The sequence below is a fragment of the Pimephales promelas genome, chromosome 7 (genome assembly GCF_988280905.1).
Source record: "Pimephales promelas chromosome 7, fPimPro1.hap1.1, whole genome shotgun sequence".
Taxonomy (NCBI): Eukaryota; Metazoa; Chordata; class Actinopteri; order Cypriniformes; family Leuciscidae; genus Pimephales; species Pimephales promelas.
In genome coordinates this window covers 30,258,692-30,271,469 of record NC_142775.1, presented here as the reverse complement: position 1 = coordinate 30,271,469, position 12,778 = coordinate 30,258,692, and the positions used below count along the sequence as shown (strand labels likewise).

Here is a 12,778-nt window from a genome sequence, read left to right as displayed (position 1 = left end):
TTTTAAGCTTGTTTCAGCGACGCAATTGACAAAAAAAAAGTCATTTATAACATAATTCAGACTTTTTTTCTAGCAACTGCGAGTTCATCTCACAATTCAGTCTTGTTCTTGTAATATTGAGTTTACTGTATATCTTGAAATACTTGATTTCTTGCACTTCTGACTTTCTCTTGCAAACTTGCATTTCCGAGTTTCTATCTAAAATCGCAATTCCTAAAACTATTCCTATAACTTGCAGTATTAACTCTCAACTACAAGTTCACATCGTTTAATTCTGACCTTTTCCTGCAATTCCTAGTTTACATCATGCAATTCTAACTATATTTCTCACAATTCTACATCTTATTTTATATCTGACAATTCTGAGTTTATATCTAAGAGTTTATAAATTTGGAAAGTCAGAATTTCAAGATATAAATTCGCAATTTACCTTTTTAATTGTTTACTGTTATTGTGTATTTACACTGTTTCTTTAGGACCAGTTTGAGTTCGCCCTGACAGCTGTGGCAGAAGAGGTCAATGCCATTCTGAAAGCCCTTCCTCAGTGAGCCACATCCCACTGTGTCCCCATCATATCCTTTTGACTTGTACTCACCTCTTTTCGTGCACCTCACTCACTTTCAAAAGTCGGAAATGTAATATTGTCACACTATAAAAGACTATGAACGCTTTCTGTATGCTGGAAACATTATTTAAAGGGGCCAAATCAGTCCTAATTGAGTTTCAGGGAGAAACAGTGGTTTTAAGAGACATCTGCGTTCCACACAAGCGTAAGACAGTGATTTAAAGTGTCCTAATTTATGAACATTGACAGTATAATGTCTTTTTTATAAATATATATATACATATAATGTTTGATGTTGAAAATGTGGAATCTTTACATTTTGTTTCTTCTTAAAATGCTTTCTTGATCATGGTATGCCCAAAAATGACGGAAGAACCCACCATGTCTCATGCAGTCAAACATGAGAACGTATATGCAGAGTCATGACTCGCGTCTGAACCCAAGAGTGGTTTGTTTCAGTGGAATGTACCTGAAAGGCACTTGTAATATCTTACAGTTCCTGTCAAATCTCTCACAAACATTCAGTGCTTTCACATCCTTAATGTCTAGTGCAGCCTTTATGTCGTGTGATGACCACTGTGAATAATTCACGGAGAGCTCGGTTTGTCTATTCCTGTAGCAAATTATTGAAAATTATCTACAAAAAAAAAAAAAAAAATCAGAGAAATATATGATTATAATTTTTAAATAGTTCTGAATTAAATGTGAATCTGTGTAGCAGCACTGCTCAATGTGTGTGGCTTTTTCTTTCATTATGATCATGCAGACTGAACAATTTATTAATAAAATAAAAATGGCTTTGAATGTAGAAAGATGCTTTTTCCTGTAGACTGTGTAGTTAAGACCAAACCTAAGTCATATAACCAAACCTAGTTATTATTTTGGCACAGGAATTACACTTTTCACCTTTAAATCACACAAACACACAAATGTGTATTCTTGTATGTCTTTTTTACAAGACATTTAAAATGTCTATCTTAAATAAATGCTGTTCATTTTAACTTTCTATTCATTGAAGAAAAAAAATAATGTATCCTTGTTTCCACAAAAACACACAGCTGTTTTTCAACGATAATAAGAAATCATCAAATCAACATTTCTGAAGAGCAATGACTTTGAAAATTCAGCTTAGCCATTACATGAATAAATGACATTTAAAATATATTAAGTTATTTTAAATTGTAATATTTCATAACATTGCTGTTTTTACTGTATTTTTGATCAAATAAACACAGCCCTGATGAGTCTTCATTCAAAAACATTAAAAAAATCATACAGTTCCCAATCACTTGAACAGTAGCGTAAAAAAAACAAACAAAAAAACTACAGAATAATGGGTTATGAAATGCAGATATTTTAATTAATACACAATAAACCTTTTAGAATAAATAATAAACCTTTCATTAGTTATGAAGATTTTGAATTCTCATATATAGCATTTCAAGTGCAACTATACTGTACATTCATTGCAGGTTTGAATCATTCATTATTAAAAATGTGAAAGTGAAAGTGAAAATAATTTTGTCCTCAAGACGCTTTAATTTGTACACGAGCTCACATATTTCATCAGTGCAGGCCAGGCCATAAATATAATTTATATAAAAGTAATCCAGTACTCCCTCTCCAAGACTCACATTAACACACATACATACTTAGCATGTACATTATTGACCTTTATGTAGCGTTGCCTGGGATTTTTTTTTTTTTTTTTCAAATAAAACTTTGAAAAGGGTCTGAGCAGCAGGTGAGCCAGGCAGAAAGAAAGAGAAAAAGAGAGAGCAAGAGAGAGAGAAAGAGAGAGCAGAGCACCGGGGAAATGCTTCACCTGTTAAGAGCAGACGGATGAATTCAGTATTAGTGTTGCCTCACAATCTTCTGTGTTGTGTTTGGTCAATTAAAACTACACAGACTAATGAAATCGAGTCTAATAAAACATAATTGTTTGCCATTTTGAGTGTACTCAGCAAACTCTCAGGTAATTACACAAATGCATGTTCATAACCTATGAGTGGGGAGAAGATCTAACAACTATGCTTTAGTTCTCAGTCATGTACAGAGAAGTCTACAACACTACGTTTTACCTCTGGGGGTAAGAGGGGGGTCACAGCGCCACAGGTCAGCCTGTGAAGGCCTGGAAGTCGGACTCTGTAATGGCAGGGAGAATGAGTCAGGTAAAAAGACCAGGAAAAACAAAATCATTAACACAGTAAATGCAAATGAGCTTTACAAATGCAACCCATTAATAGGAATGATGAATGTGCAACAGTCACACTGAATTACATGCTTTTTTGGGAACAGTGTATAACTAAGATAAATAAAATGTATTCAACCTAATATAGAAATGTACGGCCTTTCATGTCCATTTATATCAGGTAAACCGGAGAAAAAGTATGGCTAAAAATGAGCAGTCCATCAAAAATACTTTTTATGCTGAAAATGTAAAAATGAATTCTTATGAGCAGAGCTGGTTTAATACAGTTTATTGTTCTTCATATTACCAACAACATCATGTAAACAATGACAGTGCTGAATATGAATTAGGATGCTTCTGTTCTGAGATAACAATGTTGTCTCGCATTATGAAAAGTAGTTATTTTGTGAATGACTTTGTAGACAAAAATATGTTCATTAATATTCACATAGCATCACATTTTGTGCTTTATTTTAGTGTTGATTTATTGATGTTTTGTTCATTTTATATCACAAAGCTTATAGTTATGAAACAAACTGCACAAGCAAGTAAAAAAAAAAAAAACAAGAAAAAACGTATAATGTGCTCTGGCTAACTAGTACACAAACAGCCATGTAGCAATGGCAACAATAGCCAATCATTTGAATCCTAGCAAAATAAAAGGCACAAACAAAATATCAATACTGAATAATTCTGATGTGTACAAAACTATTGAGACATTGTCAGTCAGTTATTTGGCACAATCTTATAAAATGATATCATTTTGGATCCACATTCCCTTACATGTCTGTCTGTAACGCATTGGCAACAGGAGTGCTAATCACTAAAAATTAGCCCTCGAAAGAAGATTATCTTTCAGTTTTTGTGCAAAATTTCCCAACTACAAAAAAAGTCCCTTTCGCATTCAACAGGTACCTCTGAAGGAATGACAAATGCATCGTAAAAATCACAAAGCACCCCGACTAGAGTCAGAGAATCTCCTTTCTAGAAGGAACAATAGCAAACACTGATGAACTAGAGCACTCCACTGCTGGAAGAATAAATGGAGCGTTCATTGGGAATGGGCTGCCAACTAATCAGCAAGATATATCTATTAAAATTCTCTGCAATACTCAAAATACACTAAAAAGTCATGTTGAATATTGGATTATGCAGGTTAGCTGTTATGCTAACCATATGCTAGCTTTCCAATATCCCAAAAATGCACCCTTCAAAGACATGTCAGTCCACCTGATGCCAGCAATCCAAAGGATTCACAGAGAGAGTGTTTCTGATCGACTAAGAAAGCAACTTGACTATTTTTACTGTTAACACAGTCAAGCTAGCAAATAATATCCCTAGACACCTATTTCTGTGATTACTGACATTCTAAAATATCCCATACAGTACCTTCAAAACTTCCTACTGTAAAGTGTCCTGTCTTTGTGTAGTATAAACACATTTTGGCACTTGTTATTCATTCCTTAAGGCAAGAAAATACAAATTCAACACTGTCATTTTTGTGCAATGCCATCAGCCCTGCCACAAGAGACAAAACTGTTAAAGCAGTAGCTTGAGAAGGATTTAAAACAACAACAACAACCATAGAGAGAACATAATGTTAACACTGCTGATTTCACACACAAGCATGATAATTCTCCACAGTCTTACTAACAGACCACACACTGACACTTCCTTTTCTTCTTTACCACATTATTCCCATTGGCCGGCATTTTATCATTCACTTTATCCTCTCTAACACTCTCTGGATGCAAACTTTCTGAACCCGTATCTAGACCCTGTTCTGTTAGTCTGTCTTCTGGAGACGAGGGGGTGCTTTGGTCTGAGTCATCCGTCACTTCTCTCTTGTATTTGTTTTTTTGAACGGCTCCCTTCCAATTCCCATCACCTGGTTCCCTCCCCCTCCCTCCCCCAGCACCTGAGATCACGTCCTCTCCCCGCTGCTGGGCCTCCATCTCCGACAAGCTGTAGGCCAGCGCCATCTGGAGGTCTTCGTCCTCGTCTTCACTGGCATCGGGGCAGTGGTAGAACGGGGCGGCGCTGAAGGATCGTAAGGCGGGGTTTGTGGAGCTGTGGTTGGGGGGGTGGAGCAGTGGCTGTTGGGATTGTCTGGGAGGCTGACTGGACTGCTCTCTACGACTCAGTTCCAGAGCTAAAGCCATCTCATCCTCCACACCTAGACACACAAACACAGCTGAATGTCAGATCACTTCTACAGCAAATCCTCAATGAGGAAATTAGGAATTTGCATATATGGAAATACAAGAAGCTGGTGTAAAATGTAAATGAGTTTACTAAATCTACCTACAAGCCTAAGCTGAAGTTTTGAGAGCAATATTTGTGAAAATAAACAGTTGAAGGAATATGTGGGATTATTGTTTTAACTATTTATCTGAATCAAATAAAGTAATGCGACTCTATTAAAGTTTTAAATGAAATTAAACTAGGATAAAGGATAATGACGCACTGAAAACGATTGTACTGAGATTGTCGAGCTAAGAAAAATTTTATATTATATATTATAATATCTCCACTTTTATAACTAGGTCAAATGACTTGCACATGCACTAATATTCAAATGTTTGAGGTCTGTAAGATTTTTATTTATTTATGTTTTTTAACATTAAAAAGTCTGATATTTAGCAAGGCTGCATTTATTTGATCAAAACTACCATAAAACAGTAATATTGTGAAATAATAATAAGTTTTCTATTTTAGTATTTTCAAATGTAATTTCAGCATGAAAATGATTTGCTGTGCAAGAAACAATTCTGATTATTATCAATGCTTAAAATATTATTTTTTGGTGGAATAAGCATAATATTTTTGTAGAAACATGATACATTTATTCACAATTCTCTGATTAACAGAAAGTTAAAAAGACAATTTAGAAATATTTTGAACATTAAAACTTTTGATCAATTTAATACATCCTTGCTAAATAAAAGTACTATTTCTTTTAAAACCCCAAATGTTTTAATGGTAGAGTATGTGAATTAGGACTGCAAACACATCTACTTTCCAAGGCACAGGCAGTCCTGAGTTTTATTCTGAGACTGCAAGGTGAATTTTTACATGCACATTAAGTATAGAGATTGCCTTTTGGCTCTGTCCAATATTATTATTAAACGATAGCAAAACAAGAATTACCATTGATGAGGACAGTTTTCAGAACCCCATCCTCCTCAACCTCTGTTCTCTCCTGGCCATTTTCTCTGACCCTGAGGGAAGAAATGTAATGTTTATAAAAAAAGAAAAGAAAAGGGAAATATGTTAACATAATTCAATTCCTGTTCCTTTCTGTAAATCAGACCTTCACATTATGTCAAAGTAAAAACCCTCTTTTACTATTCTACATCAATTGTGTTTTAATTACTCATTTAGCAAAAAACATCTGCCAGATGCACTGTCATACATAACTGATTTCAAATAAAGATAGTAGGATAAATTGTTAAATAGTACCACATATGGAACAAGGATAACAGCAGACAAAAATCAGTTTAAAGAGAAGCAAACTGACTTTTTTGTGGAGACACGTTTTCCATTGACAATACGGGTGGAAGTAGAAACAGACTTGAAGCTTGCCCCTCCCATGCTGCCCATCCCACCCATTGAAGAGGAGAAGGTGGTAAAGTCAGCTGTTGATAAAAAAATAATAATTCAGCTCTTAAGGATTTGAAAAAAAAATTCTCATAAAGTGACTATCAACTCATTTATTTGCATTTAGTTTTTCACCAAATTGTCATTAATGTTATCAATAAAGTTTACTTAAATTAAGTATTCATCTTAGAGACTGACCACATATGGAATATATACACAAAAAGAGCACGAAGCATTTTTAAAAACCAACCATTTGCTGAGGGGAAGGAGAAGAAGCGACTGGGCCCAAGCCTGGAGGAGGAGCTGTGAAACCCACTGTGCATTCCACCAAACGGGAAATCATCTAGCGGGAAAGTGTAGAAAAATGTGCAAGTGGTTAGGAGGGTAGGGTCAGGGAGACCTCGATGAGTCTGTGAGGCAGTGGTTCTTAAACCTTTTGACCTTTAGAGTTTATTTGAGTGCCCTTTTATATAGCTGATAGCTGATATCATGTAACTCCAGTCCTGTACATCTAATGCAATTAAAACAAATAGACTCAAAAGTATGATGTCAGTTTAATGTTGTACATCTTTATTTTTAGATTTTAGCATTAAAGGGATAGTTCAAAGCTGTATGAATTTATTTCTTCAGCTGAACACAAAGATATTTTGAAGAATATCGGTAACCAAACAGTTGATGAACCCAATTGACTTCAATAGTATTTCAGTCAATAGGGCCCAACAACTGCTTGGTTACCAGCTTTCTTTTAAAATGACTTACTTTGTGTTCAGAAGAAGAAATAAATTCATGAAGGTTTGGAACAACTTGAAAGAGGAGTAAATTATGACAGAATTTTCAGTTTTTGGGTGAACTATCCCTTTCATATATCTAATTTTTCATTCCTCAGCAAGTTTGCTGAGACCCCTAGTGGACCCCTGGCTGAGAGCCACTACTAGAAGGGAAATTCTGACAGAGATAAAACACCTTTACTGGTATCAAAGCAAAAATTCAAGATCAGCATATTTACAGACTAAAGGCAGTTCACACCAAGAGCAATAACGATAACTATTTTAGCATCCACACCATTGGACGATATTGTTCTGCGCCATGCTGCAGTTTTGAGCTCTTTAAAGCAGGATGGATTCTGATTGGCTGTCAATGTTTTTATCTTTCAGTAGCAGGACACATTTATTCTGAAATTGATTCCAAACGTTATTGTTTCTCTGTTCCATTACTGTTATAGTTGTTATGTAGACTCTGCTATCATTTTACACTTCAAACTATTTTTAGAACTGTATCTTTATCGTTAGAGTCCTTGGAGTGAACGAGCCTTAACTCTCTGAGAACCCACCAAAGAAGTCAGCGAATGGGTCCTGCCCTCCGAAGAACTCTCGAAACACCTCGTCTGGGCTGCGGAATGTGAAGGAGAATCCCGGGAAGTCATCAGGAAATGAAGAGCCACCAGAGCCTATAAAACAGAAAGATCTCAAATTAGCACATGTAACAATAAGAGAGTATCAAGCAGTGTAAAAGTTCTCCTCACCTGAGCTTGACATGTCCGATCTACCGTATCTGTCGTATGCATCTCGTTTGCTTTCTTGGAAATGAGAAAAAACAACAGTGAAATGTAACACCCTAAGTAACCTAACCCTTTCCTAACAAGTGATTTAACCATTTAGAACATTGAGATAGAGTTAAATGTCCAATGTCCTACTGTCTGAAAGAACTTCATAGGCTTCTGCTATCTCCTTGAATTTTTTCTCTGCCTCTTCCTTGTTGTCTGGATTTTTGTCAGGATGCCACCGCAGAGCCTGTTTCCTGTAACTGTATACACACACATAAATAAACAGTTAAGTTAACTTAGCTCGACTGGCATCTCAAGATTGGGATAAAGTGACATATAGGTTCAGAGGCCATTCGCATACAACACGTTATTGCATCCATCTTTGCATTTGTAATAGTTTTTCTGTATAAACATGCACTAGACTGACATATTACAGTGATATTGTTGAACTAAGGTAAGTTAAAAAACAGTTTAAATCTTTTAAAATGTCCTGTGTGAATGGACCTTTTTAAAATTCAGGCATGATATCAGCTTGATCAGCATCAGAAAACGAACACTTTCATTAATCTAAAACTAGAAAAACTGTAAATCCATTAATTATTCTGTTAGTGGGCTTTACAAAATATATTAGCATATCTCAAATAGTTGGAGTATTACAGACCGCAGAAAACATGTTTCTGATATTCTTATGGATGTAACATATTCAAATTACCATTCAAAAGTTTGGGATCATTGAGATTTTTTTTACTTTCTATTCACCAAAGAATCTTGTGGAAAAAAATATTAAACAGCACAACTGAGCAGCAAATCATCACATTGAAGACTGGAGTAATGATGCTTAAAATACAGCTTTGCGTCACCGGAATAAATTATATTTTAAAATATATATAAATAAAAATACTTAAAACTGTTATAATATTTCACACAATATTATAATTTTAAATTCAGACTTGCTTAGCATAAGAGACTTTCCAAAAACATTAAAAAAAAAAAAAAAATCTTACCAACCCCAAACTTTTGAAAAGCACTGTGGTTGATGGATACTTTATATAGGTAAACTGTCTCAAAATTACTTGAATCTTCACTTGCATCTGTTAAGAGACAAATTTAGAAACACACAACAGCAAACAATGCCAAGGCCATCCCATACTGCAAGTTACTGATAAGTGAAGGCAGTTTTAACTTACGCTTTCTTGATGTCATCTTGAGAAGAATTTCGTGACACTCCCAGAACATCATAGTAATCCACCATTGCGGCCTTCGGTGTAGAGCACCTGTTACTCAAAAAGTAATAAATGACCTCATTTAAATCACCAGAATGTGTCATGGGGTGTTTCTGAAACCCTGGATGCCAGTTACAGTCATGTTCACACAATTAGGCATCTGTGATCATTCAAATCAAATGCTATGCCATCAAAACATACAATAACAACTTGGGTTATACCCACTGATGGTCATACCCTGTGATTTTAATGGAAGAACTTTTGGTAGGTTTTCTACAGGAACTTGTTTTATTATTATTATTGCTCGTGGTGTTATGAATGAACAGATCAATGAACTGTTGCTGAAGATGACATATTTTCAGAAACGGCTGGATTTGGATTAATAGACTGCATATAGGCAGGCATTCCTCTGGAGTCTGGCCTGCCCATGTCTGGAACTCTCTGGAAACCGGACACAATGTGATGTTATTTCAAGCCCAAAGTTAAAACGCGATTTGTGTGTGTGGGCCATATGGCCACTGACAGCTGCTGCTGCTGCTGAAACACGCCTGATCATCAGACACACTACTCCACAAATACAGCATTTTAGAGATCCTGCAATCATTAAGGCCGCCCTATTAGAATAACTTTTACCTTTTTTAGAAGTATGTCCAGCCAGAAGAAGCCGCGCTTCAATAAACCGGACTGAGCTATTTCTGGTGAAGCCACGGGAGCGACAGTCCGTTCCGACTCCCAAGACGCCGATCACAGGAACTGACGCTTGTTTTGACGTACGCCTGAGTACGGAATTCCGTTAGAATCACCCATTTACCGTTGGCACACCGCGCTTCATTACTTCAGCGTGTAACCAATACCCAACTTCTATATATGTACTTCGCCCTCTTGCTGCCAAAGTGCGAATGCGGTGCGTCACGATCAGCTGCTCAGGCTGCGCCATCTAGAACATGCCTGTTTGTTTACGTCACAGGCCCCGCCCACCACTTGAGCCATGTGTAGTACAGAGGTGGAAAGTACCTACGAACTAGGCCTACTATATTAATAAAGGTGTTTAAACAAAGATAGGGCATCCTATCAGGCTCAAAAATAACTAACGGATTATACGAGACACACTTGCTTTTATAGGGTCTTACATAAGGGAAAGTGAATGTACATCCATATTTGTCTTGGGGGATCTGAATGCTGATATATCAGATATTAGTTCACTTTTTGGTCAACACCTGACACAGTTCTGCGAAGATAACAAGGTTATTCTGTCCACTAAGGAATTACTGCCAGCAGATAGCTATACACATGTGAGTGAATCGTGGCATACTACATCTTGGTTGGACCATTGTATATCTACTGCTGATGCACATGATTGCATAAAGGAGGCTGAGATCCTATATGGTTTGGCCACAGCAGACCATATTCCTGTCTCAATGTTTATAAATACTAAGGGTTTACCTGAGCTTGTCTATAGTGATAGCCATAAATTAGGTGAGATATTGGACTGGACAAGGCTTACAGAAGACGATCTGCAATATTACAAGTTATTGACTGATGTGTACTTGAGAAATATTGAGTTACCGGTCGATGCAATTATGTGTGTGGATAGCTGCTGTAAGAATGTAAGTCACAATAATGACCTATGTGTAATGTATGATAGAATTGTGAAAAGTTTAGTTGATGGATGTCAATCACTAAGAAGTAAAGTGGTGAAACATCATATTGTAAGACCAGGGTGGAATGACTATGTCCATGATGTTCATATGGAGGCAAGAGATGCGTTTAGAAGATGGGTCTTAGCTGGTAAACCTAGACATGGCCCAGTCTGTGAGCACAAGGTACGGTCCAATGCTAGGTTTAAATATGCTGTGCGTTTTATAAAAAGAAATGAGCAGACTATGAGGGCAAACTCTATGGCGAGAAATTTACATACTAATAATGTTTATGAGTTCTGGAAGGAGGTGAAAGTGGTTAACAACAGCAAAATGCCACTGCCTTCTAGTATTGAGGGCATTTCTGAATCTGAAAACATTGCAGAGCTATGGAGGAGACACTATGAGAACATTTTTAACTGTGTGAAGAGTGATGTGTTTAACATAGGAGAGATACCTCACAGTGATCATGTAGTCATTAGGCCAGAGGAAGTATTTTATGCTATTGACAAACTTAAAATGAACAAAGCCTGTGGGCAAGATAGAATAGCAGCAGAACATCTAAAATACGCTAGTCAAAGTATTTCAGTTTTACTTGCTGTATGTTTTTCTGGGTTAATGAAGCATGGCATACTTCCTGGATCCATGTTGTCTGTCTTGTTAGTTCCTGTAGTTAAAAATAAGACTGGTAAATTAACTAGTATTGATAACTATAGACCTATTGCACTTGCAAATACACTATCTAAGGTGCTGGAAGGGATTCTTTTGGATAGGCTTGCAGAACACATAGCTTCAACAGATAATCAGTTTGGTTTTAAGAACAAGCATGGAACTGATCTGTGTATTTATGCTCTAAAAGAAATTGTCCATAGGTACAGATCTCGCAATAGCACAGTCTTCATGTGTTTCCTGGATGCGTCAAAGGCTTTTGATCGTATCAACCATGGGAAACTGTTTGGTAAACTACTTGAGCGTGGTGTCCCCTCTTACTTAATTAGGATACTGCAGTTTTGGTACTCTCATCAAACTATGCAAGTCATGTGGGGGACGAGTTTGTCAACACCTTTCTATGTCTCCAATGGAGTGCGGCAGGGTGGAATTCTATCTCCGTTGCTGTTTAATCTGTACATGGATAATTTATCTAGGGAGCTGAAGGGCTGTAGAACTGGGTGCTTGGTGGGGGATAGTCTCATCAATCATATGCTTTATGCTGATGATTTGGTGATACTGTCTCCCTCCAGTGCTGGCCTTCAGCAACTTCTTGGAATATGTTCTCAATACGGTCTAATGTTTGATATAAAATTTAACTCAATGAAGAGTGTGGTACTGATCGCCAGAACCAGGGAGGATATGAAATGTGTCTATCCTTCTTTCTTATTGGCTGGTGAACCCCTAGAGGTTGTAAAGAAAGTGAAATATCTGGGCCATGTGATAAGAGATGACCTCTGTGATGATGATGATGTGCAGCGTCAGTGTGGAAAACTGTATGGGCAGGCTAACATGCTGGCACGCAAGTTCCACATGTGCACTCCTGATGTTAAGATCTCACTCTTCATAACCTATTGCACTTCACTGTATACAGCCCACCTGTGGTGTAATTTTAGTGAGTCAAAAATGAAAAAACTTAACGTGGCTTATAATGATGCGCTGAGGATTGTGCTTAAAATTCCTAGGGGGAGTAGTGCCAGTAAAATGTTTGTGGCTAACAATGTGCCCACTTTTAAGGCTGTTTTAAGAAAGTGTATGTATTGTTTCATGTGCAGACTGACAGGGTCTAAGAATATGATCATTGTGTCTATAGTTGATGTTTCTAAGAGTGACACAAGGTATACATCTTGCTTTTGGAAACATTGGACTCGAAGCCTGTACGTGTTTTATTAATGATGCCTCTTCAATTTTACTGTTTTTAACTGTTTGTATTGTTATTTATTTATTTAAATATCTGTACTGTGTTGTCTCTATGGACCTTTGTGTCTGGAATAAAGTTGATTGATTGACACTATTAACAAATGTCATAAA

At 36.6% G+C, this 12,778-nt stretch overlaps 2 protein-coding genes across 5 annotated transcripts in view; one reads left to right on the top strand and one right to left on the bottom strand.

The window, feature by feature from the left end:
- Window positions 1–1,288, top strand: part of ptprna (protein tyrosine phosphatase receptor type Na) — a 28,457-nt gene extending 27,169 nt beyond the window's left edge. For both annotated transcript variants that reach the window (XM_039683448.2, XM_089133321.1), the window contains one exon: window positions 477–1,288. In XM_039683448.2, coding sequence (XP_039539382.2) covers window positions 477–548 — 72 coding nt within the window. In that variant the 3' untranslated portion in view covers window positions 549–1,288. The remainder of the gene's footprint in view (window positions 1–476) is intronic.
- Window positions 1,289–1,903: 615 nt separating this feature from the next.
- dnajb2 (DnaJ heat shock protein family (Hsp40) member B2) lies at window positions 1,904–10,067 on the bottom strand. 3 transcript variants are annotated; one of them, XM_039683450.2, is made up of 11 exons: window positions 9,756–10,061; window positions 9,087–9,173; window positions 8,050–8,159; window positions 7,879–7,932; window positions 7,687–7,803; window positions 6,607–6,699; window positions 6,277–6,394; window positions 5,907–5,977; window positions 4,675–4,932; window positions 2,647–2,710; window positions 1,904–2,390 (listed from the first exon to the last, which is right to left on the bottom strand). In XM_039683450.2, exons 2-10 carry the CDS (start codon window positions 9,149–9,151, stop codon window positions 2,682–2,684), a joined length of 915 nt encoding a protein of 304 aa, XP_039539384.1. In that variant the 5' UTR covers window positions 9,152–9,173; window positions 9,756–10,061; the 3' UTR covers window positions 1,904–2,390; window positions 2,647–2,681. The 3 variants fall into 3 exon arrangements, with proteins under 3 accessions (XP_039539384.1, XP_088989448.1, XP_039539383.1); XM_089133322.1 differs by lacking the exons at window positions 1,904–2,390; window positions 2,647–2,710 and having other exon boundaries at window positions 3,030–4,932; window positions 9,087–9,179; window positions 9,756–10,067; XM_039683449.2 differs by lacking the exons at window positions 1,904–2,390; window positions 2,647–2,710 and having other exon boundaries at window positions 3,030–4,932; window positions 9,756–10,066.
- Window positions 10,068–12,778: the final 2,711 nt, after the last annotated feature.